At 33.6% G+C, this 25114-nt stretch overlaps 2 protein-coding genes across 2 annotated transcripts; one reads left to right on the top strand and one right to left on the bottom strand.

Moving 5' to 3' along the window:
• The first annotated feature begins 1719 nt into the window (after nucleotides 1-1719).
• LOC128225934 (cytochrome P450 1A1-like) lies at nucleotides 1720-3493 on the top strand. Its single transcript, XM_052935828.1, is given in 3 exon segments — nucleotides 1720-2007; nucleotides 2194-2492; nucleotides 2742-3493. Coding segments are annotated over 3 exon segments (942 nt in total). The 3' UTR covers nucleotides 3097-3493.
• Nucleotides 3494-5352: 1859 nt separating this feature from the next.
• LOC128227220 (uncharacterized) lies at nucleotides 5353-9908 on the bottom strand. Its single transcript, XM_052937529.1, has 3 exons — nucleotides 9772-9908; nucleotides 7215-7347; nucleotides 5353-5830 (listed from the first exon to the last, which is right to left on the bottom strand). Exons 1-3 carry the CDS (start codon nucleotides 9772-9774, stop codon nucleotides 5634-5636), a joined length of 333 nt encoding a protein of 110 aa, XP_052793489.1. The 5' UTR covers nucleotides 9775-9908; the 3' UTR covers nucleotides 5353-5633.
• Nucleotides 9909-25114: the final 15206 nt, after the last annotated feature.

Genomic DNA, 25114 nt, shown 5'->3' with positions numbered 1-25114 from the left:
AGTTAGAATAACTAAAATTGTCTGTCTGTAACACTATTATACAACCTACATTTACAGCCAATGAAATTACAAATAGGTAACCATTACGTTTTAGACTAAATAATTAGGAACTTCACCTTTCGCGGGTGTTTAAAGGTCCACCAACTGCCACTCATCCGAAACCCAATCCCTACGTCAGATTTTGCGTTGACAATGTGTCAGCAAATGAGGTTGTATTCTAAGTCAGGTAGTTGATCTGAATTAAATCTTTAATATTAAGAAGGGCTCATTGGCTACGCTCAGTCATTAAGATTTTAATTCAGGTAATCTTACTATTGCTAATACGCTCTGTTAATGTTAAAAGCCTTCAAATATTTTCACTAATATCAATGTTCAACGCAACAACACATCAACCAAAATCAACTTCATATTTTATAACGTAAAACTTCATAGGACAGAATAATACTAGTAATATACATCGTATGTTTGCGGTCCGGATAGACAAATCCGACACGAGATAACGCGCGTTACGAGGCTTGTTCGCGGACTTCATGACGCGTAAAAAATTAAGATCACAGTTGGCGTGCAATAGTTCCTCTAAAAATCATTTCTAATTAATATTTTTGTATACAGTTATATGAAATAAATTAAAATACCTATCCAGTGTGGAAGAAAAGCATGAGGGAGACATCCAAGAAAACGTTATGATTGATATTTATTGGAAAATTAACGTGCTTATTCACATTTAAGTAAAATCTAAAACGCTATTCCAAGGACTCGTTCATGATTCTTTATATAGTGTACTCTTTTGGATGACAAAATTAAGTGTGGAAATCATTAATAGAAGTGTTAAAACTAAGACTCCAAAAGCTGGAACCCTTTAGCTGATGTTGATTTTAACTTAAATATTGCACTTGAAGACCCCAATTTTCATTAGCGTTAAAACTATTGGTTACATAATTTCAGCTTTGTTGTTAATGTGATTTGCTGATTGAGATTATCACGTGGTGTTATCAATGTATTGTTAAAATGGCAAAACATCAAATACTTTTGTTGAAGTTCTGGTGGACAAGTGGTTGTGGCGTCAGTTTTCTATTTTTTCTTGATAACATCGGTTTGGGTTCACACTCCAATAGAACCAAAATACCTTTTTATACTACAATTGTACTTTTCTGCAATTTGGATATCATAGTAAGGAAACATGTGGTTTTAGACGCATAACCTGTAAAAATGATTTGTCCCAAAACATGAGCGAGTACCTTTAAGGTTCTTTTTCGGGAATCTATTTTTACATCGGTTGTTAATTACCATGTTCTGTGCATATCAAGCACATTCTAAACGTATCACAAGATATCTGCCCGAGTGATGTGATGTATCGCGGTAGAGAAAAAGCTTAATGTTCTAAAAACTAATTTTGGTGATTTGGCCGTATAATTATGTTTATATCAGTTGAGTATACCTGACGCGCATTAATGAGAAAGTTTTGTTTTACAATTAATCTTTAAATCGTGAGATTGTCATTATCATCATATACAACTCACTACTTTAATTTCTATTTGGATGTACGTTTACTATTTGAAACGTTTATGAACTTTATACGTGTTATTAAATTCGTATTGGTCTTTTCTTGCCAACATGCTCGATTTTAATTCTTTGTGTGCTATTGTTATAACTATACTGGGACTGGGACTTCTACTCTCATATTGTTACATAACACAGAAATGGATTTTCTCAGACCGGATGTATCCAGACGGACCCTGGGGATTCCCAGTGGTCGGGCATCTTCCGTTGCTGGGAAAATTCCTCCCTTAGCAGCTCATGGAGTGGCGTAAAACATACGGCGACGTTTACAGGATACGTTTGGAAAGCTGGCCCGCAATCGTTGTTAATGGCAACGCTGCCGTAAAAGAGACGACGCCAACGGCCGGTGATGCGTTTTCAGGCCGCCCCGATTTTGTGACCGCACAGGTGCTCCGTAGTCGGACAGGAGACGAAGATTTCGCGCTTGGAACTTTCTTTCCTGCCTATGTTAAGCAACGGAAACTGTTAGCGCAAGCCTTGAGAATGTTTACAAATACAAGATAATCGTTCGTAGAAGAAATCGTTGATACTGCGGCCAAGAACTTAGTAAAGACTCTTGTCGCAAAGTTTTCAAAAACAGGTGATTCCCTTGAAGGTGCTGTACAATTTGCTGTGGCAAGTATTATGTATCAGATACTGTATGGGAAGTCGAAACAAGTAGAAAAAGACAAACACGTCAGGGCGATTGTTTACGGGGTAGAGGAGATTAATTGTTTCATGAGAAGTGGAAGCCCAATTGACGTCATGCCCTGTCTGAGATATGTTATGCCAGGTAAACTGGAAACGCTGCGGAACCTTCAATGCGAATCAGACAAAATTATGTTAACAGAAGTAGAAGAACACTACAAAACGTTTGATAAGGACAATGTACGCGATATAACCGATGCTATTCTCAATGCCGCCGAGCAACTGAAACAAGACGATAAAGGCGGGTATGAGCTGACAAAAATTCGGATAATCATGACACCACACATAAGACGACACTATGGCTTGTGTTGTACATGGCGGTATACCCGGCCGTCAAGGGCCGTGTCCAATAGGAAATCGATAGCGTCGTAGGGCAAGAACGGCCGCCTGCGCTCACAGATAAGCCCCGCCTTGTATACACGGCAGCAGTCATTCAGGAAGTCATGCGCATTGTTGTGATGCTTCCGATTTCCTTGCCGCACTACGCGATACAGGACGCGAAGATTTTGTGGCTACCATGTTGACAAAGACACCGTCGTCATCCTTAATATGTTTTCCGTTTCCCACGAAGCAAGGGTCTGGGGCGACCCTGACAACTTTCGACCCGAGTGTTTTTTTACTGAGAGCGGGGAAATCAACACCTCATTGCTCGGTCACTCACTTCCGTTTGGTCTCGGACGGAGGCGATGTGTTGGTGAACAATTAGCCAACATCAGCCTCTTCATTTTGTTTTCATCTCTCATTCAGCAGTGTCGCTGTTCACTGCCAGGCAGTGCGGACCTTACATCGGTTCCGGAACTAGTTTCTACCCCGGAGAAATGCAATGTCATAGTGCAGAATAGGAATTGAATTCATTTACGAATGATTGAATATGCAATACAGTCGAAACCCTTTGGCTCCATATCGTTAGGTTTGATTTTCTGGTTTGTTCGAACAGGATGCCAAGGTTCGATTTCGTTATACATTAAGTAAGCCTTCCCGCTTGGCTCGATATTCGCGAGGCTCGAGGTATTTCTAGCCGGTCACTGGGATATCGAGCCAACGTGTTTCGACTGTAATTAAATAATGACACCACACTGGTACTGATATATTTTGTATGCCGACAAACTTGCATCTTCTTATCTCCTCTAAACTGAGTCATATCCACGAATTATATCTAATACTGAATGATTGTAGTCAGTTCATCGCCAATCAGAGTGGCCTCTGTGGCTTTATACATGTGTGAATCATTAATATGATTTTAATCAATGATGTTGTTTATATTCATATAATATGTTGTTTTATTGAAAATAAAATGGTTTTCAAATATCTCGGATGGGTTTTATTCATATTTTTATATAGCTTAACAGATGACAATATTTGCTTGTTATTTAAGGTCAGCCATCCATCAAGATATAGATTGTATATTTATATATACACCGATTCCGGGACTAGTTTATATATAAATATTATTTTCAAATCGAAATTGAAAGAAAGACCAAGCCCGTTCCATGTTGACGAACGTTTACAGTGAAGCTTCGCCTTCAAGAGTCTTGAAATATAATTGTTATGACAGTGTGTGAACTGACCGAGTGTTTTGGCAGAACAAATACAAAGAAAATTTCAAGAACAATTAAATAGAGAAACCTCTACTTTGACCTTAATTAAATGCAGGCATTAGAGAGAAACAAGACCTGCTTGGGTAGCTGACAAATATATAAGTTTCAAAATGGTAATGGTTATATTTCCTTTTACAATGCGCTTTCAGTTTTCAAAGCATGTCTTTTAACATAATTTAATATTATTCGTTCGGTTATTGGCTGTTTAACTTACGACTCCAACTTCGTTTTAGCTCTCGGCCGAAAAACCAACCGCGTACGGAATTTTTGCCATTTGTCACTGACAAAATTCTGGAATGCGTTTAGTGTTATCCTTCGCAAGTAGTTTGGATTACCGAGATGATCAGTGTGGAACAGTGGAGCATTGTCTACGACATTTTGCCCTAAAGTATAATTGCCTTCAGGACAGCCAACGCCTGAAAGCAGGTTTGTATAACAACAGTACGATGGAATTTGAAAATGACACTTTTTCAGGTTGGTTGCAGTTCAAAGTGAATATTGATGAATTCGGATCACTAGCCGCCCTGCGCCGAAACGAAATATGCTAATGACTGCCCCATGTTAGCATTTATATGGCGAAGGCTTGTACGTTGACTGGTATACAGTAAATAAGAATAAATCCTATTTTATGAACTAAAAATACTAGTAAAGAGCGGACGTAGATGGTGGAACTAGTCATTGGAATCAATATAATTAGTTGATTGAAAACCATACTAGAACATTATATATGGGGATACAATTTAATTTAGTCGTGTCTCCTGAAAAAAAGCGACATATAAGTATTACTTTTGATAATGGTTAACATGATAATTGTATGTGTGTATAATTTTATTAATAACAAAGCGATAACAGTAAAAGCTTTAAATGAAAATTTAAAAAAAATAAATAAATCTGTATATCAAATGTAATTCAGATTTAATATACCTTTTTTAAATTTGGCGAAAAAGGGTGGCCGGGTGACATTCGCCACATAAGTGTGCAAAAAGATTTTCAATGGTCCGCATAGAAAAGATACAAACAATTATCAAGAATAATTCAAATAATGAGCTGAAAACGATAACTTTGTTAGTGGATATACGGAATCACATTTCTTAAAAAGAATAAATAATGGAAACCTTTAGGTTGTGCTAGTAAATTATGAAAATATGATCTTGATGAAGGCCAACATACTGGTGGGCTTGACGACAGATTCGTTGTGCAGAGAATATCTGGATTCAACTGTAACTTTAGTGTTAGTAATCCATTCACCAAGGCGTTTATACTACAGGTTGACAAAATTGTGTAGAAACACATTTAAACACTATCCTTTTAGATGGATATTTAAGTTCGTTTGTTCATTCGGTACAAAATATTTTGTCGATCGTTTGTGGCCACTGCTTTGAGATAATATCATTTTCTATTAGAACTGATGAATGCAAATTATATAAGCAATACAACAAAACTTAATATATATATATATATATATATATATATATATATATATATATATATATATATATATATATATATATATATATATATATATGATGCAGAATATATCTTATTTTATTTAAATTCAAATCGAAATTGACAGAAAGACCAAGCCCGTTCCATGTTGACGAACGCTTTCAGTGAAGCTTCGCAGTTTGTTAACGGAATTTGAGCTGCCCAATTGCAATCGTTCATTTCCAAATGTACCTTATGTAATAAAATTATCTCTACTTTTTATACATTCCTTCTTTAATCATAGAACCATTGTCATCACAAGGCATCCAATATTAACATAATTGTCAATCGGATCCGTTGGGTTTATTCCCTTGCCATCGACATAATTGCCGGAGTGTTCTGTATTTCCATAGCTTCCTGTACGAGAGCACAAAGGGGACAGAATGCAATGGTAAGGCAGTCGTGGCATGTGGTACCATCAATGCCGCTTTGTTCTCTAATCTTCCCTCTCACAATTACAGCCTCAATCAGGTTCAGGATGGGAATAAAATAGACGAGACCTGAAATATATTAATAAGGTACAGATAATTTAATCTTCCCTCTCAAACTAACTTCAGGGTGGATATAAAGTAGACTACACCTGAAACATATTGATAAGGGGCAGGGAATGACCCCCCCCCCTCTCACTCTTACAACCTGTCCGAGGTTCAGAATGGGAAAAAAAACAAGTCTAGACCAGTAACATTTAAATAACGTACAGAAAATATCATCTTCGCTTTCACACTTACAACTTCAATGAATTTCAAAATGGAAATAAAGACGACTCGATCTGAAACATATTTATAAGGTACAGAGGATATCGTCCTCCCCCTCACTCTTACAAATTCGATGAGGTTAAGGATTTGAGAAAAAGTAGACTAGAACTGAACCATATTTATAAGGTAAAAATAATGTAATCGTCTCTCGCACACTTATAGACACAAGTTCAGGATTGGAATAAAGTAAACTATATATACTTATAACGTATTAATAAGGTAATATAAAAGAAAGTTTTATTTAAATATACATAACCATTATATGCTTTCTGATAGAAGATAGAGGTGTATCAGTGGAATACAATTGATATTTCATTGTATCAAACAGTGTTTCAATTTTCGGTTATCTAAATTTTAGCCCGTTCTTACGTCAAAATCAAACTTCAAATTTCATCAGCCTAGGACACAATTTAAATACGTCATATCCTAGAATACTTTGCGTTTGCTTACAATTTGGCGCGCTTTTCCATATGATATATTTTAACAAATCCTGTTAAAATATCTTTGGTGCTCACTCGGTTTATATTATAGCAATTTAACACTCAAACAAACAATTGTTTCCTATTTAAAACTATTATTTAATATATATATATATATATATATATATATATATATATATATATATATATATATATATATATATATATATATATATATATATATATATATATATATATATTATGAACGATCCAGACAATTCAAAAACTGGAATTATATCCAAACATATTTCTAGAAAAAAATTGGTATTTTTCAATTTCAATTATATTTCAGTTTAAATAATATTCTTTTCACACCCTATTTTGTATGTTTACGTATATATACGTTCAGTTTTGTTCCGAAAAATAATGCCAAAAACAAAGGATTGTTTTATCTCATTCAGGGAGACTTATTTAAAGACTATATCCAACATCTCGTGATGCAATAAAACAGATAAAATTACACAGTCAAAAATATTACTACGCGCCTATGTCATGTCCGGTGTTCATATGAGCTTGCTATTCATCTAGTCATTGGTAATAGAGTAACATTTTCATGTTTAGAGGTTTTGTTTTGGTATATGTTTTCCACATTCACTCAGGTGTAAATAACTTTTGTACAATAACCTTGACAACAATAAACAAAACCTTACCACAAACCACGCAGCGTCCTTCTCCCATTTTCTCTGCGCTCTGCCCAAAGAGGACGCAAGGGGCCAGATAGGCAATGATACAGAGCCCCAGGTCATCGAAGCAGCTGCACAAACCGTGGGCCCATTCACTAGACTGTGAACATTAAGATGCATAATTAAATCAGATCTGAGTACAGATCCACGAACGGTCGCCCACGTGCGCAAACAGTTTTATTGTGCATCTCTGTTGCATCGCAGCGCATACGCTGTAAACGGGGAACCAAAAAGCAACACCTCTAAATCACTTTTACTGAACCTAAGGCAGATGCGATATTTTTTTTGTAAGATTCTAAGTATTTGTTTTGTACATGGTCGCATGCATGCTACTGACATTGCGGGCAATTTAGGAATCGGACTTTCATAAAAGCTAGTCAAGTCATAGCGCATTAGCTATTATGTAATTTTTTGTTGCCTGAGAACTCTATACAATTTTGATATTATTTAAAAGGGTATTGCTAGCTGATTAAATGCAAATTAAATGACGAAAGGTATATTATAGATAATGATATTACAGATATTTTCGGCTCAGTTAGAACCGATGCCTTAGAATATTTCAACAATGCCCAAAGGGTCAACACCCAATTTAGGATCGGCTTAGGGTCATGATCTGAGTTATATCGATGGTATATAGTTCAGCACATAAAGTTTAAACTCATATCATGTATCATGTACGTACATTTTACAATGTTTAAGAGCGATTTATGTTTCATTGCTTTACATTTTCAAAAATATATTACTAAAACCTAATCCATCAAGTAGACATTTAACAGCTTTAAGTTCTTTATTATATTTACGTTTGAACATGGGTTGCCTCTAATTGTATTATCATGAATGTACAGATATAACAGAAGAGTTCGGATAATTTGTTACTTTACACCAACACTTAATAGCTCCCTTGTAACATACAACATATAATCAAACAAGTTCACTAAGAACAACCGCATTCGAAGTTTCTTGACGGACACCCAACATAATATTATATGTACAAAATTTGTAATGTTACATGTCAACCTCATTTATATACTCTTCATATTCTTCTATATGTCATTAGGAAAATAAAATTTTATTCGAAATATCAAGTTTAAATCTGTTTTATATCGCTAAGATAATGTTAAACACATTGAAGTTTTTTTTAGTGTTATTTGAAGGTACCATTGTAGTTAAATTTGATTGCTTAGTACGTAAAATGGTCAACAAATTCATCAAGTTATCATCATTTAAATGACCATAAAGATTTACAACGATAACCTATCTCTTCTGAAAAAGCATCTTCTATAAGCATTGTTGTAAAACCCCACCTACGTGAATACCTGTTCATACAGTTCAGTTGATACCATTTACAAGAGTCTGATTATTTCAACAGCAATGTTTTTCTATCAGCAAAATTAAAAAGCGTCCCGAACGTTTTTTAAATGATATCTTAACTACATAACGAACAGCTCCTTAATATTAAAGTACCATTTTTATTCGACGATCTGAGTACATTTGTTGTTTGTGTGAGTATTCTGTAATAAGGAAATACTCTTATTTTAGAATAAACGTTACTTATCTTATTATACTGGCCCTGTTTATCTCTCCTTAATATCATTTGATTGTATGCTTTCCCATGGAGATATCACAGTGAAATAAAATTTATATATTATTGATTCAAAAAGTGAAAAAATGGCAATGTAGCCAGTTCTTCAGTTCACTCAAACCTCAGCACTTAAGCAAAGCATTAAAAGAAGAATTTTAAATTGTAAGTGTAAAATTGCACTATATTTCACCTGGTTATCACCAAAAGTAAACTCTTGAGATATTACATTTGGTGCTCAGTCGCTGAAATATATTGCAATCAAACAATCACCCTCTGATAATCCTTGTGCAATAACAAAGTACGTGTATATCAATGGCAAAACTTTGGTCGATAATTCGCTTTATAAACACAAATGTAACCTAGATTGTTTACCTGATATAATTCACCCTGAACAGTTTCTATAAATAGCGTTTTGTCCGATTAATTGCTTATATTTATTGCAACCTACTTATATCATGCAAACAGACGTAATTTAAATAAGATTTCATTTTCTTTTTTGTCGCATCAACGACTGCACAAGTTGAAGAAATATTTGTAGTTTGTCATAATCATTAATGAATAAACAAGTTCTGCCTATATAACGTTAAGTTGTTGAAATCAGATTTAACATTTATACATTGCTATGATAAGACTGTTATGCCATTCAGCCAAATGACTTACAGAAACTTGATTTAACAAATTAAACAAATATCCTGATTATAATGAAAGCCTCAGAGCTCCTCGATTTAGTGTTTTTGTTTGATCATGTTAAAATGGACTTCAGATTGTTCGAGAAATGGAAGTCAGTACGTTTACATTTAGGAATATAACATACTTAATAAGCACAGTCTAGTCCATTAATCTATGTGATACATATAAAACGAAAGTAGTATTTCTAATCATTTTGACTTGTGCTTTCAGATTACAAAATTAAAAGGTAGAGAAATAAAAATGTACTCTTACCATTGTTAGATATCTATATAATTAACACATTCGTTTGTATATATACTGAAAGCATGTATTTTTCGACAAAGTTAAGTTTGTCAACTCCCTTAAACAAAATGTGTTAAACAAGGAAGTTGATGGGATATATATTCGACCGTAATCTTAATAAAGAAAAGCAATGCTTTGGAAATATGACACCGTGGTATAAAGCACAATGGATTTGAATAGAGCTTCATTACAAAAGCTGTATAGAAGAGCAAAGCTGTTGCGTTACATTCTGGACTGTTTAAATCATTAAATATGATCTTAAATGATATAACACTTTTAAAACCAAGGATAAGAAGTTTACGTTTACGGTATTAAATGTTGGTTTGCATTTGGGACTAAACAAGCTTTGTAACTTAACAGTTCACTCCCCGAAATCGATCGTGCCAATGTAAACAAACAATCAGTTCATGATAAGGTCTTAACAAATACATGTTTCTTCATAAAATAAAACTAAAGTATACACATGTATTCAACCCATGCGCTACGTATAAAAACATACTGCCTATCTATGTTTTGAATTTCTATAGAAGGCAGTATTTCAAATTGCACAGCTCTTTGTAGAACATAATTATACATATTTACTTATGTATTAGAAAAAAAATGATATTTAACTGCTTCAAACAATGAATATTTCAGTTTGACAGTTTTTACTGTTTTGATATTAAACTCACTCTCACTTCTAAATCATACGTCATCGCAAACAGGGCTGGGACACAATTTTAACAAAGATATTTCAAAAATGACGTTACTTTCGCATACAATGTTACGCCTTTCTGAGAAACAGCGATTTTAAATGACAAGAACCGAGAGTAGCTAGCTGAACGTTTGAGAGTATTCTTTCAATGTCACTTAAGCGTATGGTAAAGATTAGACGACAGGTAATTCAAAAATAATTATAATCGATAAAGATGACAATTAAAAGTCGTCTTGCTTTTTAGTTTTCGTTTGCTATACCCAGAAACCTTACTTGGATGTCTTTCATTATGCACGCTGATTACCTTTTGAGATATTTAAACTCTAGTTTGGGCTTAGTTTAAACTGTCTTACAACTTAAAATAAATTATCTTTCACCCTCATGTTTTTACTTTATTTAAATACATGGAATATGACAGTAGATACCCACGAAACAATTATATGTAACTAGATCCAGTAAGAAAGACTACTCCTGTTGTAAGAGTCAGTTAATTTATTAGCCCAAACCTCCCTTTGTTTATAAATGGTATACACCGAAGATTTTGCGGAAATTAGTCATGTGATAATCTCGTTTCGTTGTGTGCAAAATTCAATCTGTCAGCCATTAGGGGTTTAGGAGCGTTCAATTCCTCAATTTAAAATTAACTGAGATTGTATGAGTATGAAACTTCATACAGGTATTAGCCGAACATTATTGTGTTGTTTACTCGTTTTATCCATCATTGCTGAATGGTACCTCGGACAAATACGAACCTACCCTCAACTACCTCCCAAGGTTGTCTTACGACCTTAAGGTAAAACAATTCTCGAACATGGAATAAATCATTGAATGGACTACTCTTCAAAGGATGAACTGTGTATAACTTGATTGTACATGCTTAAAGTTAAAAAAAAACACTTCTCGAACGTGGACGAAATCCATCAATTAACTTAGCTATGAAGGGATTATCAAGTATAACTTGATTGTACATGCTCAAAGTAAGATACTCCTCGAACGTGGAAGAAATTATTGAATAAAATCCTCGACGGAAATATCAAGAATTACTTGATATTCGGACGTCACAGAACAGACTTGCGCAACTGCTTCTTTGCACAGTACATTTGTACTTCCTGATGCTAAAGAGGCTTTGAGTAGTCTAGTAAGGTACTTAATTTCAAGCTATATCTCTTGGACAACCACTCCACTTGGGCATGTGGATAGGGATGATTTCTCCTTGCAGACCACATTGCCTGAATGCATTACACGATTTACTGTTTTCTGCTGGAACCACGCACGGGCTATATGTTCAAAGGTGTGATCGTGCTTTTAGTTGTAGAACCTTTGATAAACATTGTTTGTAAAAGATAACTCACAAATTTGTTTGCGTCTATGTTTTGTCTTTGAAATGCAATGTACTTTGCACGATTTTATTTCTACTTTTCTGCTGTATAACCACGCATTTTCGTATTCGTTTTGAAACACCATCTGTTATAACACTCCAACGCATTGGACACGTTCTAGGTGGTTGTATTTGCCGGGTACCATCAACAAAATGTTCACCATGTGTAAAGTCATTTTAAGTGAATTGACATGTTCTTTGTCTGCTGCATTCAAAGCAATGTAAACATAGTTCCTTTCCATGCTGTTTTTAACAGAAAATCATTACGATCAAGGTGCTGCTTAGTATTCGGGGGGGGGGGGGGGTATCAATACTGTTCCCCTTTACATTGCTCGGTAATAATGATATACTGGGTTGTTCAAATGTATTGTCCGAAAATAGGTCATGAAGCGCACCTTTTGGAACTCGCTGTCCCCACGCCTGTTTGTGCTCAGTGAATGTTTTTTCACATAACCCATAATCCCATCAAGAACAACACCCTATAAGATTGCCTCAACGGGACTGCAACTTTTACCATCGGCTACAGGACATGTGCAATGGGCGATTTCTTCAGTGAACTCTTCTGAGATGGCTACCCGAGCCTGGTAGTTTTCGCGTCGAACACCAGTTTGGCTGGAAGAAACAAGGGCTTAAAGGAAATACTTAACTTACATATACAAATATTCATTTCCATGCCAGTCCGACTGTACATAGTTGTAGGCATATGTTGAACGCAAGCCTTTTTTTTATTTCTTTCATACGCCTTACTGTGGATGAGGTAATCTACAATGTCTTTATATGACAGCTTCGGCCATGTTCTGGTGTTGAATTTCATCTCTGGAAGTAAACCTGAGAATTGAAATACATTTCAGTCATCATTTTTAACAGATTGAAATGACTCATCATAAAGGGAAACAGTATGTACTCGTTACAGTAAGGTTCGTAACTTAAGGTGTACATTTCTATTTCTGTATCGTATGTCGTACTTATTTAATTACTCAATTTTATATCATCTCCCATTAAGCTAGCAATATTGATAATCAGTTTTTAAGCAGACTGCCAGGAACCTGCAGTAGTGTATTGCGGCCGGGTCACGAAAAAACCAAAATGGCTTCCATCAATTTTCCGGATATCAAATCGTCTATTGCACTGTGAAAATGCCTCATATGCTTATATAGTGTTCTAGTTCCTGTGTAAACATTACTGGACCGGCGCTAGCAACAATCATTGTAAGCTTATTCTTCATTATTTTTTTACACATTCTATATTGCTACCTTTTAATACTTGTAAGTATTTGTGAATTCTTAAAAGTAATATATGCACACGTTCTATTCGACCCCTGGTGTACTTATTGCATAAGTTTTACATTGTTTTTCATTAAAATGCTAAATCCAATAAATTGTATCTGTATTTAACTCCTCACTAGCATGTTTATCTCGTTGCATGTATTCACAATTAAATGGTTTGACTATTAACCTATACTCCATGTTTAAACTGCTGTTTTAACGAAAGTTCCGGAGACATTTTAAGCCAGGCGAGCGAGTCGATTTGAGGTGTCGACTACTGCTACCGAAAAAAATATGTGTTGGTCGTGAATCTTCATATCTGTGTTTATGCTCCCCATCCTTCTCCGCGGTGATACATTTTTAATAAAAAGAGAAGGTTTTATGTTTTCCTGGGTATACTGTCAATATCAACTTGTAATTTAAAAACAACTTATTGAACGACACTTTGTTGTTGCACTTGGAAATGAAATAGACAAGCATTAAGTAAAATCCAAAACATGACGTTTTATGAGGTATTGTGCTCTCTGCTTTTTATGTCAATTAGTCAAATTCCATTTTAATAAGGTAATTAAATCGCATGCGTAAACATGGTACTTATAAGATTTTTGTACGTCATGTTTACATCAGAAAACTTAAAAACCTAAATATATTATCAAGTGTTTTAATAATGATGATTGTTTGCTATTTATTTTTTGTTGATAGTCTTTTTCAATTATTAGATCATATATACAGCAAGAAAATCACATCTGCAACTTATCAATAGTAAACCGAGAGAGGCGACAGCGTATACGTCAACCTGCTCATCAGATGTCGTCATCTTAAGAAAAATGACATCATTTTATCCACGGTGTGGGGACGTTTCAGTGATCGAGCGCAGTTACAGAACAAATTGGAAATGTTTAGGCAATGGGCTATGGTTGTGAGGCCGGCAATTTATCTGAATCCCTTATATATAAGTTTTATTCGTAAATGATTTCCAGAAGTCCAAAAATAAGCGTTATGCCTTCCGATTCTAATGCATAGCTTTAGGTTAACCAACCGTCAAAATACTACAAGGCTCTTATTTTTGTAAATGAATTGAAGATAATAAAACAAAATTATAGTCTGTGTCGTAAGCCTCAAAACTACGTACTTGTAATGCAAAATACAACTGGTTTGTTGTGATTACACATTCAATAACAATGCGACCGCCATGAATACAAATACACAATTTTGCTTTATATATATGTAATGTTATTTCTTTAGACATATGCAATTTACTTATTCGGAAACAAAAATTAAATTCAGAAAATATCGATATGCCTTTTGTTACAATATTTGTATGTGCTACTGAGCGGTATCCAGTCGAGGGTATCATATAACAAAGTGGTTAATAACCCCGATAAATATTCGCGGTATATCCAGATGGATTTATTTAAAATAACAAAACATATTCATATTTTGAACAGAAGACTCGCTTTAAACACTCAATTTTCTAAACATTTGTATAACATATGAGGAAGGGGTTACTTCGTCGTTGAATTGCCCAATTGGTTTATGAGTGGATTGTCATTTAGGCCTATTTTGTTGAACTTTTTAACGTGTTTTCATCATGTCGGCTGATGATGTTTATGTTTGAAACAGTAATAGGTCTGCAAAGGCATTTGATTGTTCTTAAATAATTTTGTTCTGATGATGTGCTGCAATTTGAAACCAATCAGACAAATTTTCTGGTATTATGAACAGGTCGTCAGTTCTCATGTGAAAAAAATATAAATGTATTAATGAGGATGAAGATGTCGTATCTGGGTTAACCATAATGTCGGATTCTATTTTGATAGTACCCTGTCGTTGTTTAAAACGACAGAGAGCTCTGCTCTGCTGAATATCATTGTTATATTTAGTCTGGGGCGTTTTGAACACAGTTTCATTGTTATATTAAGTTTATGTCTGAGGTCGGAAGAAATCAGTTTCACTGACTCTGATGCATTATAAATTGAAATTCATTGTTGTATAAGGTCTGAGTCTAAGGCCTGAATAACTGAGTTTCATCGTACAATTTAGTTATCTGCACGGAACTTATTATGGAATAATAATTGTCACATTATCTTACTTCAAACAAAAGCATCTCCAACATATTGATAATAAAAATGAATTTCTGATAATGGATGGTTCATAAAAGTTAAGAACTTATATATAGATTCAGCTTTTATAACGAAGCATTTAGTTTTGTTTCTGATCTGTATCAAAATCCATGAATATCATGAAATGAAAACATGCAATTTTATACACTATCCTATTATAACTGAAGAATAAACACTTATTTATTGTTTTGATTTTAGTCATAGAATGCAAAAAAAAGTGCCAATAACAATCTTATACAGTGACAACAGTTTCCAATTTGCACAGTATTTGCTAATACAGAAGCATCCGCTTATCTCCCTGTAAAGTCCACATCCGTGGCTTATATCCAATAATAAAAAAAAAACACTAATTATAAGAAATGTCCAACTTCGTGTTAACTGGGTGTTGTATGTATTTGAAATGTTTTCTTATCGTTAATTTACACGCTTGATCAAAAAGATATGACTGCTTTCGAGTTTCAAATTATTTTATTCTTAGAATGGAGTAAATTCCATAAATTAAAAAAGAAGCAACATGGAGAAAGATGAAGTAGAAGACGGAAAGTGAAAATCAATTATGTGATGTGGCAAATTCGTACACAATGGCAATAAGCTTTCACCCATCACTTGAAACATGAAATGGGGCATCATTATATTAAGACCTACATTTACGAATCAAATAAACACAAAATCAGATTTACCTAACCTATATCATTTGGCAGTAATCTAAAAAAATGTTTTGGCCTAATACAGTTCAGGGCAGTCAAATACAATGAAAACTTACAAAACGACCCACTGTCTCGTGCTATATGTAAAATAATAAACGCGGATAATTTAAAACTCAAAACGAAACTGTGGGAAAAACAAATGTAATACCAAAAATAGTTTGTTATTAAAAAGACAAATACAGAGCGAGGATTTTGAAAAGGTATACACATATCCTCCGTCATAAAACTTCTCAAACAATATCGAACGTTGTTTCCGTTTCTCTGCTCACTGAACCTAGGCCGAACAAGCTGCGACTTATCAATATTATCATGGTTGAGCGAATACATTTCAGTCACTTCAAATGCTTACCGGACGGATGCTTCACCCGTCTTGTCGTTTGCACGCTGGATAAAAGCAAGACATTGCGCATTACAAACAGTGGTTTCCTTTCGAACACACGGCAAACTTGAAAAATATATACCATCAAATCTTGCACCGAGTGCTCCGAAATCTAAAGCGATTAAAATTGAGATCATATTTTTAGGTCTAAAAGTATGTGATCGAGATATATTGGTATTTAAGTTGGTATGGCATAGTACCTGCTGGTGACCCAGCGTTAGATCCCGAGCACCTACTTTTCTGAGCCTATGATAGAAAGATATATATGATGTTATCGTTAATTGATCATAATGATATCTACACATGTTTAAATCAACAATTAAGGCATGTTTTGTGTACTATATATCAAATGAAGCTATATATGTTCTTAAAGCAAATCATACCTTCACATCGAGTGGTTAAAGTATATTGCTTGTGTTGCATGGCATAATCAACAGTACGATTCAAATATGAATGGTGAGTCTTGATTGTCCATCACTAACATGATCGGTCTCTCCTTGCCTCAGTGAGGGATAAATATATTTTTAATCATTGGAAAAATACATCCGTGTTTATATACCCACCTTTGCAAGAAGTAGAATTGTAAACCATTTCCTGATAATTGGTCCGAGAATTTTATTACATTCTTATCGATGGACGTTGTGAATTCCGTATTGGCCGTCTCCCACACGTTTACTCCTCTTAGATCCCCGTGTATTGTAAGTGTAATAGTTTGCTTTATTGCTGTACATCTTTCATCTTGACAACGACTAATGAGACTGAGAGTCAAGTACAAACAGGTTTGATGGTAAACAAGATCTGTGAAAATAATTTTATTGTTTAGCTTATCTTCTTATTAATTAACTTGTTGATGATGAACGCTTTTTGTTAGCATACACGTTCTACTCTTCAGTGGTAGCCGGAGCATTTTGTATACGAGAACCATATAAACTTAATCACATATCTTGCTTTTCTCAATTTCCAGGAATGGATATGAACTCGAACTTTGAAGGCATATACATGTACGATGTACACAATTAAGAATAAATTCCTGATCAAATTTTACGCTTGGTTATGTTTTGTCAATGTCGACGCCGGTAAAGACGCCTCCATATTAGTTAGTGTGGTTATCGACCACTGTATTACTAATTTTATGTGTATGTTCGAATTAACTCCCTTAAATGGTTAAATATATTTCAACATATCAATGACCTTTGATGATGTAGTGACTATCGCATTATTCTGCGGGAAGAAAACTTTGTATTTTGGAGGAAATTTTATTCATTCACGTGCAGGCGGGCTGCAAAATGCATAATCCACCTGTTATAATCGGCAAACATTGAAAGTCATGTTTAAGTATGTAAAATAGAACATAAGTTTTACTATATTAAAGTAATATTTATTCTGAAAGGGTGTGAATTATACACTCTGCGGTATCTAGTACTTAAGCTCGTCCGCAGATGTATATTTATATTAGTGTTGGCAAGTGCATATAGGAAATTATTGCAGTATATTCACACGAACGTAGTTTACATATTACTTGAGACAGTACACCGATTTGTAGCAAGGCCAATACCTCAGGTTTTATTAAGTAACGAGTTATGTATTTTGAGCAACAAACAAACATAGATGACCTTTGGCTCCAGCTTGTGTAGTTCAAGATCACACCATGACGAAAATTCACGCTTATGGGAAAATACCCTTTATTAAGTTGCCAATGTTAAGTAAGAGCGTAAGGTAAAATATTAAGGCATTAATATATATGTGAAGTGTGCTATTATACCCTGTGTCTATTGTAAAAAAGATACCGAAATACCGAACATTTATCCAGATAACTAGAAAAATATGATAGAGCCGAGTTGTTGCGTAAAAACATGCTCGAATGTCTCATAACTGTCCGAGACGTTGTCTAATATATATGTTTTTTTCCATTGTTAATTTGCTGTGATTGTTAGATTTACCTCATGTTGTATTAAATTCCTATCATATAGATATGACGATGAGCGTTATTAACCTTCAAGTTTAGCGAGAATCATTGTTGTCCTTTTTTAAGTTTCTTTTTTACATTATTTGTGGCTAAATTATGCACGAGAATGTTCTATATACGACTACAAGAACTTGCAGCTAAAACGTAAACTTAGGTGAAAATGATTGGTATAGTTTCTGCTGAATATGTTTTTATGAAATGCTTGGCACCATATGCTTACACATGCTCTTTAATTTAGTAAAGGTTTTTATATCAATTTGGTCCCAATGAGGTCACGGATTTGCTAAGTGTGTCGCTCTGCATTACAAAAATAAGTCTAATAAGAATGGACTACACTTAACAACCGTTTTTTTCCGTAAGTCAAAGCAGAGATTGTTTACTATCAATTGATGCATATTGGTTGTATACTTAATTAATGCACTATCTACAGTTATGCCTTATGGTTTTATGAAAACAATTGAACCACCAAATCATTTAATATAACAGATGAATAATTCAAAAGATAGCCTCTTTAGACTCTTCGTTATAATGCAAGAATGACATTTTTTTGTTTTAAACTCCAAATATTGTAGAGACATGAGAAGGATAATGAAATAAAGCCACTGTTATGCGACACAAACTATCATTAGTAAAAGAAACATATTTTTATATAGTAAATAACGTTGCTGTGACCTTGAGGTCGGGAATTGGGTCTTGTGCGCGACACATCCTCATGCTATGGTGGTCACTCCTTCCAAATAATTTAAAATCATGTGACAACGTGCGTGATTCATGTGTACTCCCCACCCCCTCCACTTTGTGAAGCAGGGCTATAACAAATATTAAAGAGGGTCCAAATTACTCGAGATAAGCACTTGTAGATTATGACATTATTTTCTTTAATGTGAAATATACCCGATGCGTCCTGTATTTATGGCTATATGACGCTATCACTTAATGTTTAAGTGTTTGACATGCAATTAAGTCGTTAATGATAAGGTATGTGTAAACATGCATACCTACCGTGATATTTTCACAGTTTCCCAAATCCAGTCAATTGCATGATTATTCATCCGGCGACTGATTTATGTTTTGAAATTTATAAATGTGTGAAGTATATTTGTACTGAATACTTATACTGTTGTTTTTACTTTAAAAAGTTTATCGTCAATTGCAACTTTTCCGACGGCCAAGCTAAAGTTTGCTCGTATCTTTATAGCTTATTATCGAATGCTACCGCATTCACCAACAAATAGTTTTAAAGTTTCGTCGTCTAGAGCTGAAGAGAATGCTATTTTGATATAGATTTCGTTTTGTTTGAACAAACAATGGTTTTGTTGTGGGGTAAAAAGAAGAATCCAGTCCTGCATACTATTGGATATCAAGCAAAGTCGTGAGCTTGTTTAGTGGTCGCCAAGCCGAACAAGTTTGATTTTCCGGATATTTGATATTCACCTCAACACAAGATGATAATATTGTTCAAACTAGAGTGACATAGCACAAGTAAAAATAACTTTCGTCACAATCGTTGTAAAATAAATAAAGTTTAAACTTAAGACAGCCGTGTTAACATATATGTTAACGACCAAGATATTTAGATATTTGGGTTGACGTATTTATTATTCTACCGTCTTTAGTTATTTAGTTAAAGGGGCACCTAGTAAGGTAGTGCAATATAACTCATTTGACTTCAAAGATAAAAACATATGACTTGTGTACAGTTTAAACAATATGAGCCTTTTTAAATGAGTTTGCTGAATTAATAGTTATGTTGTTACGAATTTCCCAGTTTAAAAAGCGCATTGAAAATTACAGTCAAATAAGTCAAATTACGTCATCAAGCATTAAAATTACAAATATTATTTTACATCAACATAAAGTGTGCTACATTTAGGGTAAATCGTAAAAATGCAGTAGCCCATCTTTGTCGATATCTTTGGTTCGGAAGGTTACGTCGATTTCAAGCGAAAGAAGAATTGATATATTTTCTATTTACCCACATTGAAAGGGCAATAATGTGTTTTTAAAGCCTTCTGAAAACAGATAGGTATATGTATCGACCACTTGAGAATTCTACTTACTACTAAGTATAGTCATTTAGTATCACTGTGTTCCAAAGATTAACCTATTGTATTATACAATTGTATTCTAACGGATGTACCTGAAGCTGAGCATTCACAAGCACCTAAAAGGTTACGACTTCAATATCTTTTTGGAACAGGGCCCTTCTCCAAAAACTTCCGCAATTGTTTTCATTAAATTAATTTTCCTCCAATACTACTTTGGAAAATCAGTCTGAACTTTAATTTAAATTCAATGGACACTCTGAAAAATCGACAAACAGGTTTTGCTCTCTGTGTACATGTGGTCGCGAAACAGTTTTGCGATACCGTCCGACTTAAGGCAATGTGCATTTAATATATTGTACATCATATAACATGATATTATGTGGCCTATCAGTAACAGAGTAGCTTAAAAGAGTAAAACATCATTTCTGCATCCTCTTTCAGAGCTATTGTAGGTATTCGCGAGCGCTTAGCAGTTGTTTAGTAGCAATCACGAAGATTGTACTGGAGATAATTATTTTATCGAGAACGAATTTCAATAACTTACGAGTCTTTAAGTGAAAAATGTTAAAATTATACACAATAATAGCAATTTCACTGTTTAGCTCTGCTTACATGTAACAGTTCCTATATCGGAGGTAATGTACTGACAAAAACAGGAAACATTCTCAGATATATTACGTTTGTTGTAAACATCGTGCAACCAGAAAATGTCTGTATACAATATAAAGATACCTTTTTCGTCAAGCACATTCTCATTTATCAGCTAGTATATGTAGCTTGGGCTTCAGCGAAATTGACCTTATTGGTTTATCATTGTGTAATACGCCTTATAAGTCAATGTGTTTTTAATTTATTTTACAGTAGCCGACTTCCTTGTTCTTCATCTTTAGGTCGCCTTCAACATAGATTTACGATACGCAATGCTGTGCCTATTATTTATAATGGCTGATAAACTGACTGTTCAAACTGATCTAACTCAAATTTGACAGTGGAATAAACGGAGATAAACACTTGCTAAAATAAAACATTCATTGTAATAACATGTAACTACACATGTGCGACTGGAATAACACAGGCATCGGAAACTGCCACCGGAAATATTGTTTTCATTTGCAGTTGGATTACAGGTACATTCATAATTATCTATGTAGAAAAGCAATTCATAAGTACAAGTTAATTTTACATCTAGAAAGTATCACAAACTTTTCCTTTATTAGTACTTACATCATATTTATTAAACAGTTTCCCTAAACAACAAGCCACATATTGACAGTTTGATTGGTAGCTCTTCTCTGATTTTACCACTAAAATGATATGTCCACTGATTCTACCACGACCATACCACTGAAATGACCAGCCCACTGATTCTACCATTGATTCTACCACTTATTCTACTACTGACATGACCTGTCCACTGATTCTACTACAAATTCTATCACTGACATGACCTGTTCACTGATTTTACAACTGACCACTTCACTGATTCTAACAACATTTAAATTTGATATTTCAAATTTGACTTGACTCACATTACACGCACGGTGTTGAATGTATTATATTATAATAATTTGTTTGCAATACATTTTTACTCCATACCTATATATTATTTATATTTCCAAAAAAGGAAAAATCATGAAAATATACAATGCATGTATCTATAATATAATTCCTTAGTCCATACAACTAAATTAATCGCTGAATGGAAGATGATGATTATTATTATTATTATTATTTTTATTAATTATTATTATTATTATTATTATTAAGATAATATACATTATAAGAAGGCATCCGAGACGTTGTTTCGCCCCTTGCTCAATTATTTCTGGTGCTCAAAAAACGTCTTTAAAGTTATAAGACTAAATTAATGAGAACAAACCTGCACATTCACTGAAGAAAAACATCCGCGGAAACCGTGCTTATAATTTTCCAAATAGTTTTACGTTTTCTTTTATAGAAATGCAATTAATCATTCAATGTTATCGAGTTAAGTTATGTTTTTAGTAGGTCATCGAATACCATTATTGTATGATAGAATGCAGTAGATTGCTTTCTATCGCGCACAATTATTACATATACCTGTAAAGACACAAACAAGCTAAATATTATTTGTATACATATAAGAAGAAATGAACAACAACATTTAAACCTGAAACAAGTGTACATTGACTTAAGAAAAAATCTTGTTGTGTTGATGATAAGGTTATTAATTCAAGAACGAATAATAACCAAAACAAGAGGTAAACTTATTCTTTCTAAAAGTGTTTAAATGTACATCTTACCATTTTGTAATATTATCATAATTATATCAAATTTTGTTTTCAGTATCTCTGACTGATACTAAAATCATCTCAAATATTACTTGTCACTAGTCACTTGGTATTTTTCAACAACAACATAATCATTTAACAGGATAAGACGGAAAAGAGCAATGCGTCGGTTGGACACTTAGACATTATAACATTTCAGTCTGTCATTATAGCATGTCAGGTATTAAAACATATTCACATGTCGTTTATACATAATAACATGCTAGTTAGACAAAAACATTATCACAGGTCGGTTAAACATGAAAGCATGCTAGCTAGACATAATAACATTTCATTAAGACATAAAGACATACTATTTAGACATAATAATATGTCAGTTTGACATGGTATCATGTTGGTGAAACATACTAACATTTCATTTAGACATGATAGCATGTCAATTAGACATAACAGCATCAGATATCACAACATTTGCCAGATGTGGCTTTCCATAAGTGATGATTGCATACTGCACTAATTGATAACATATGAATACATTAGATTATGTAACCCAGCCTTTTTTTTTTCAGGAAGCTTCCTTACTTCAATTAAGATGTTTAAACCGAACTAATATGGAGCAAGTATTCTACTTTCTGCTGGATTTGATGATTCTGAACATCTTTACCAATGCTGAATTAGGTAAAAGTATCACCTACTATTCTAGTGTTTGACTTCAGTTAAATCAAGTTTAAATAATAGTTGCTTAATAAAAATAATCAATTTAAATACCGCCCTTAATGAGTATAAGATTGATTCACAGGTTCATGAACAAAGTTTTAATCTGCCAAACAAAAGTTGTAGCGAAATTTGTGTTGTATTTAAAAATGAATAGCATCACTGCAACAACATACTTTAATATGAATCGTATCAGTTTAAACCTAGAATATCTACCATGAAGCCTTCAGTTTTAAACGCGAAATACGTATATATATATATATATATATATATATATATATATATATATATATATATATATATATATATATATATATATATATATATATATATATATATATATATATATATACGTTTATATATATATATATATATATATATATATATATACATATATATATATATGTGGCGTATGCGATTGTTGTTATTGTAAAAATCACCATCTTGCTAAAATCATGACCTGAGCACAACCCGCGTTATGTAAAATAAATAAGCACAATGATGCATTATGCAGTAAATATCACATACTATAGCTTCATTCCGGTTAAATATAGTCATCACGTTTTTTTCTGTATAAAACATGTACCATATATAATTTCTCTTTTTTTGTTGGTCAGACAACATATCAGTCCGCATGTTTGCAACAAATTAATTTTCAAGACCAATTGCTTATTTGGTAAGTCATAATTTTATTTCTTATTTTGTATGTATGACGAATACAAATTTAAACAGAAATGATGTCATGAAGGAATAAAAAATATGACGTCATTTTGCCGGATATGACGTCACTATTCAAAAGATAGCATTTTTAAAAAAAGTATAGCCCTTTGTTGTTCTTCTTACTTTATTTACTTTTAATATGCATTCCACTGATAAACATAATTTAAACGATCGGATATATGTGTGGTTTTTAATTTTTTTGGGAACTACTTTTTTGCAATGCATGAACCGCAAACCGGAAAAAGACTTTAGTTTGTGATACTGGGCTCATCACTAAAACAGGTGATTCAGATACGTAGGTAGTGTTTGCCATTTGTACTGGAACAGCATGTAATAAATCTTTATCTGACACTAGACATCGTAAAGATACATCTTGTTGAGTAAAATTGTGTATTACATGACAACTCTTGACAGATGCTATATGTACGTCATAGCTCTCATAGTGGTACCTGGTATTGAATGCTCAATGGCCCGAAAACATAACGCATCAATGTGTTCCAGCTTATAACTGATTGAAACATTCCTATATTTGACAGCGATTATTTAAAAACATGCGCCTAGACCGGTACTCGAAACCGGGCCTACCTATCTGAGAAGCGACTGCGATAACCACTGTTCTAACTACACGAGATTGAACTATTGAACCTCCCGTTATCATCCGTAATTATAGAAAGAAAGAGGGTTTAGATTTTTATAACATTACTATTTTTATTTCTGAATTGTTTGATCAAAATTTGTGTGTAAAATCAAATCGTCGAAATACACTTGACCCTCACGAAACCCTCATGCGGAATTTTAAGAGGAATATAATATATTTAAATTATGGATAATTGTGAGGCTAAAAGGATACACATTATTTATTTATTTATTTTATTTACATCGTCCTTCATATAACTATAATCTACAGAGGTAAAGTCATTAGATGTTTACGATTTAAAGCAATACAAAAACGGACGCAAATCTATGTAGCACAACTATGGCAACTATCATTTTTAGCATTATGTTTTGATATAAGCTCATGCTTTGACTATAATCTGGTACTTTATACA

This window comes from Mya arenaria, chromosome 3 (genome assembly GCF_026914265.1).
Source record: "Mya arenaria isolate MELC-2E11 chromosome 3, ASM2691426v1".
NCBI lineage: Eukaryota > Metazoa > Mollusca > Bivalvia > Myida > Myidae > Mya > Mya arenaria.
The sequence above is the reverse complement of the archived record's forward strand: the minus strand, read 5'-3'. Positions and strand labels throughout refer to the sequence as shown.

Bases quoted from the DNA above. Each gene is read 5' to 3' on its own strand.
- LOC128227220 (XM_052937529.1), bottom strand. The intron at 5,831-7,214 runs GTAAGGTTTTGT...AATATATTTCAG, and splicing joins AGGACGCTGCGTGGTTTGTG to GTCTCGTCTATTTTATTCCC.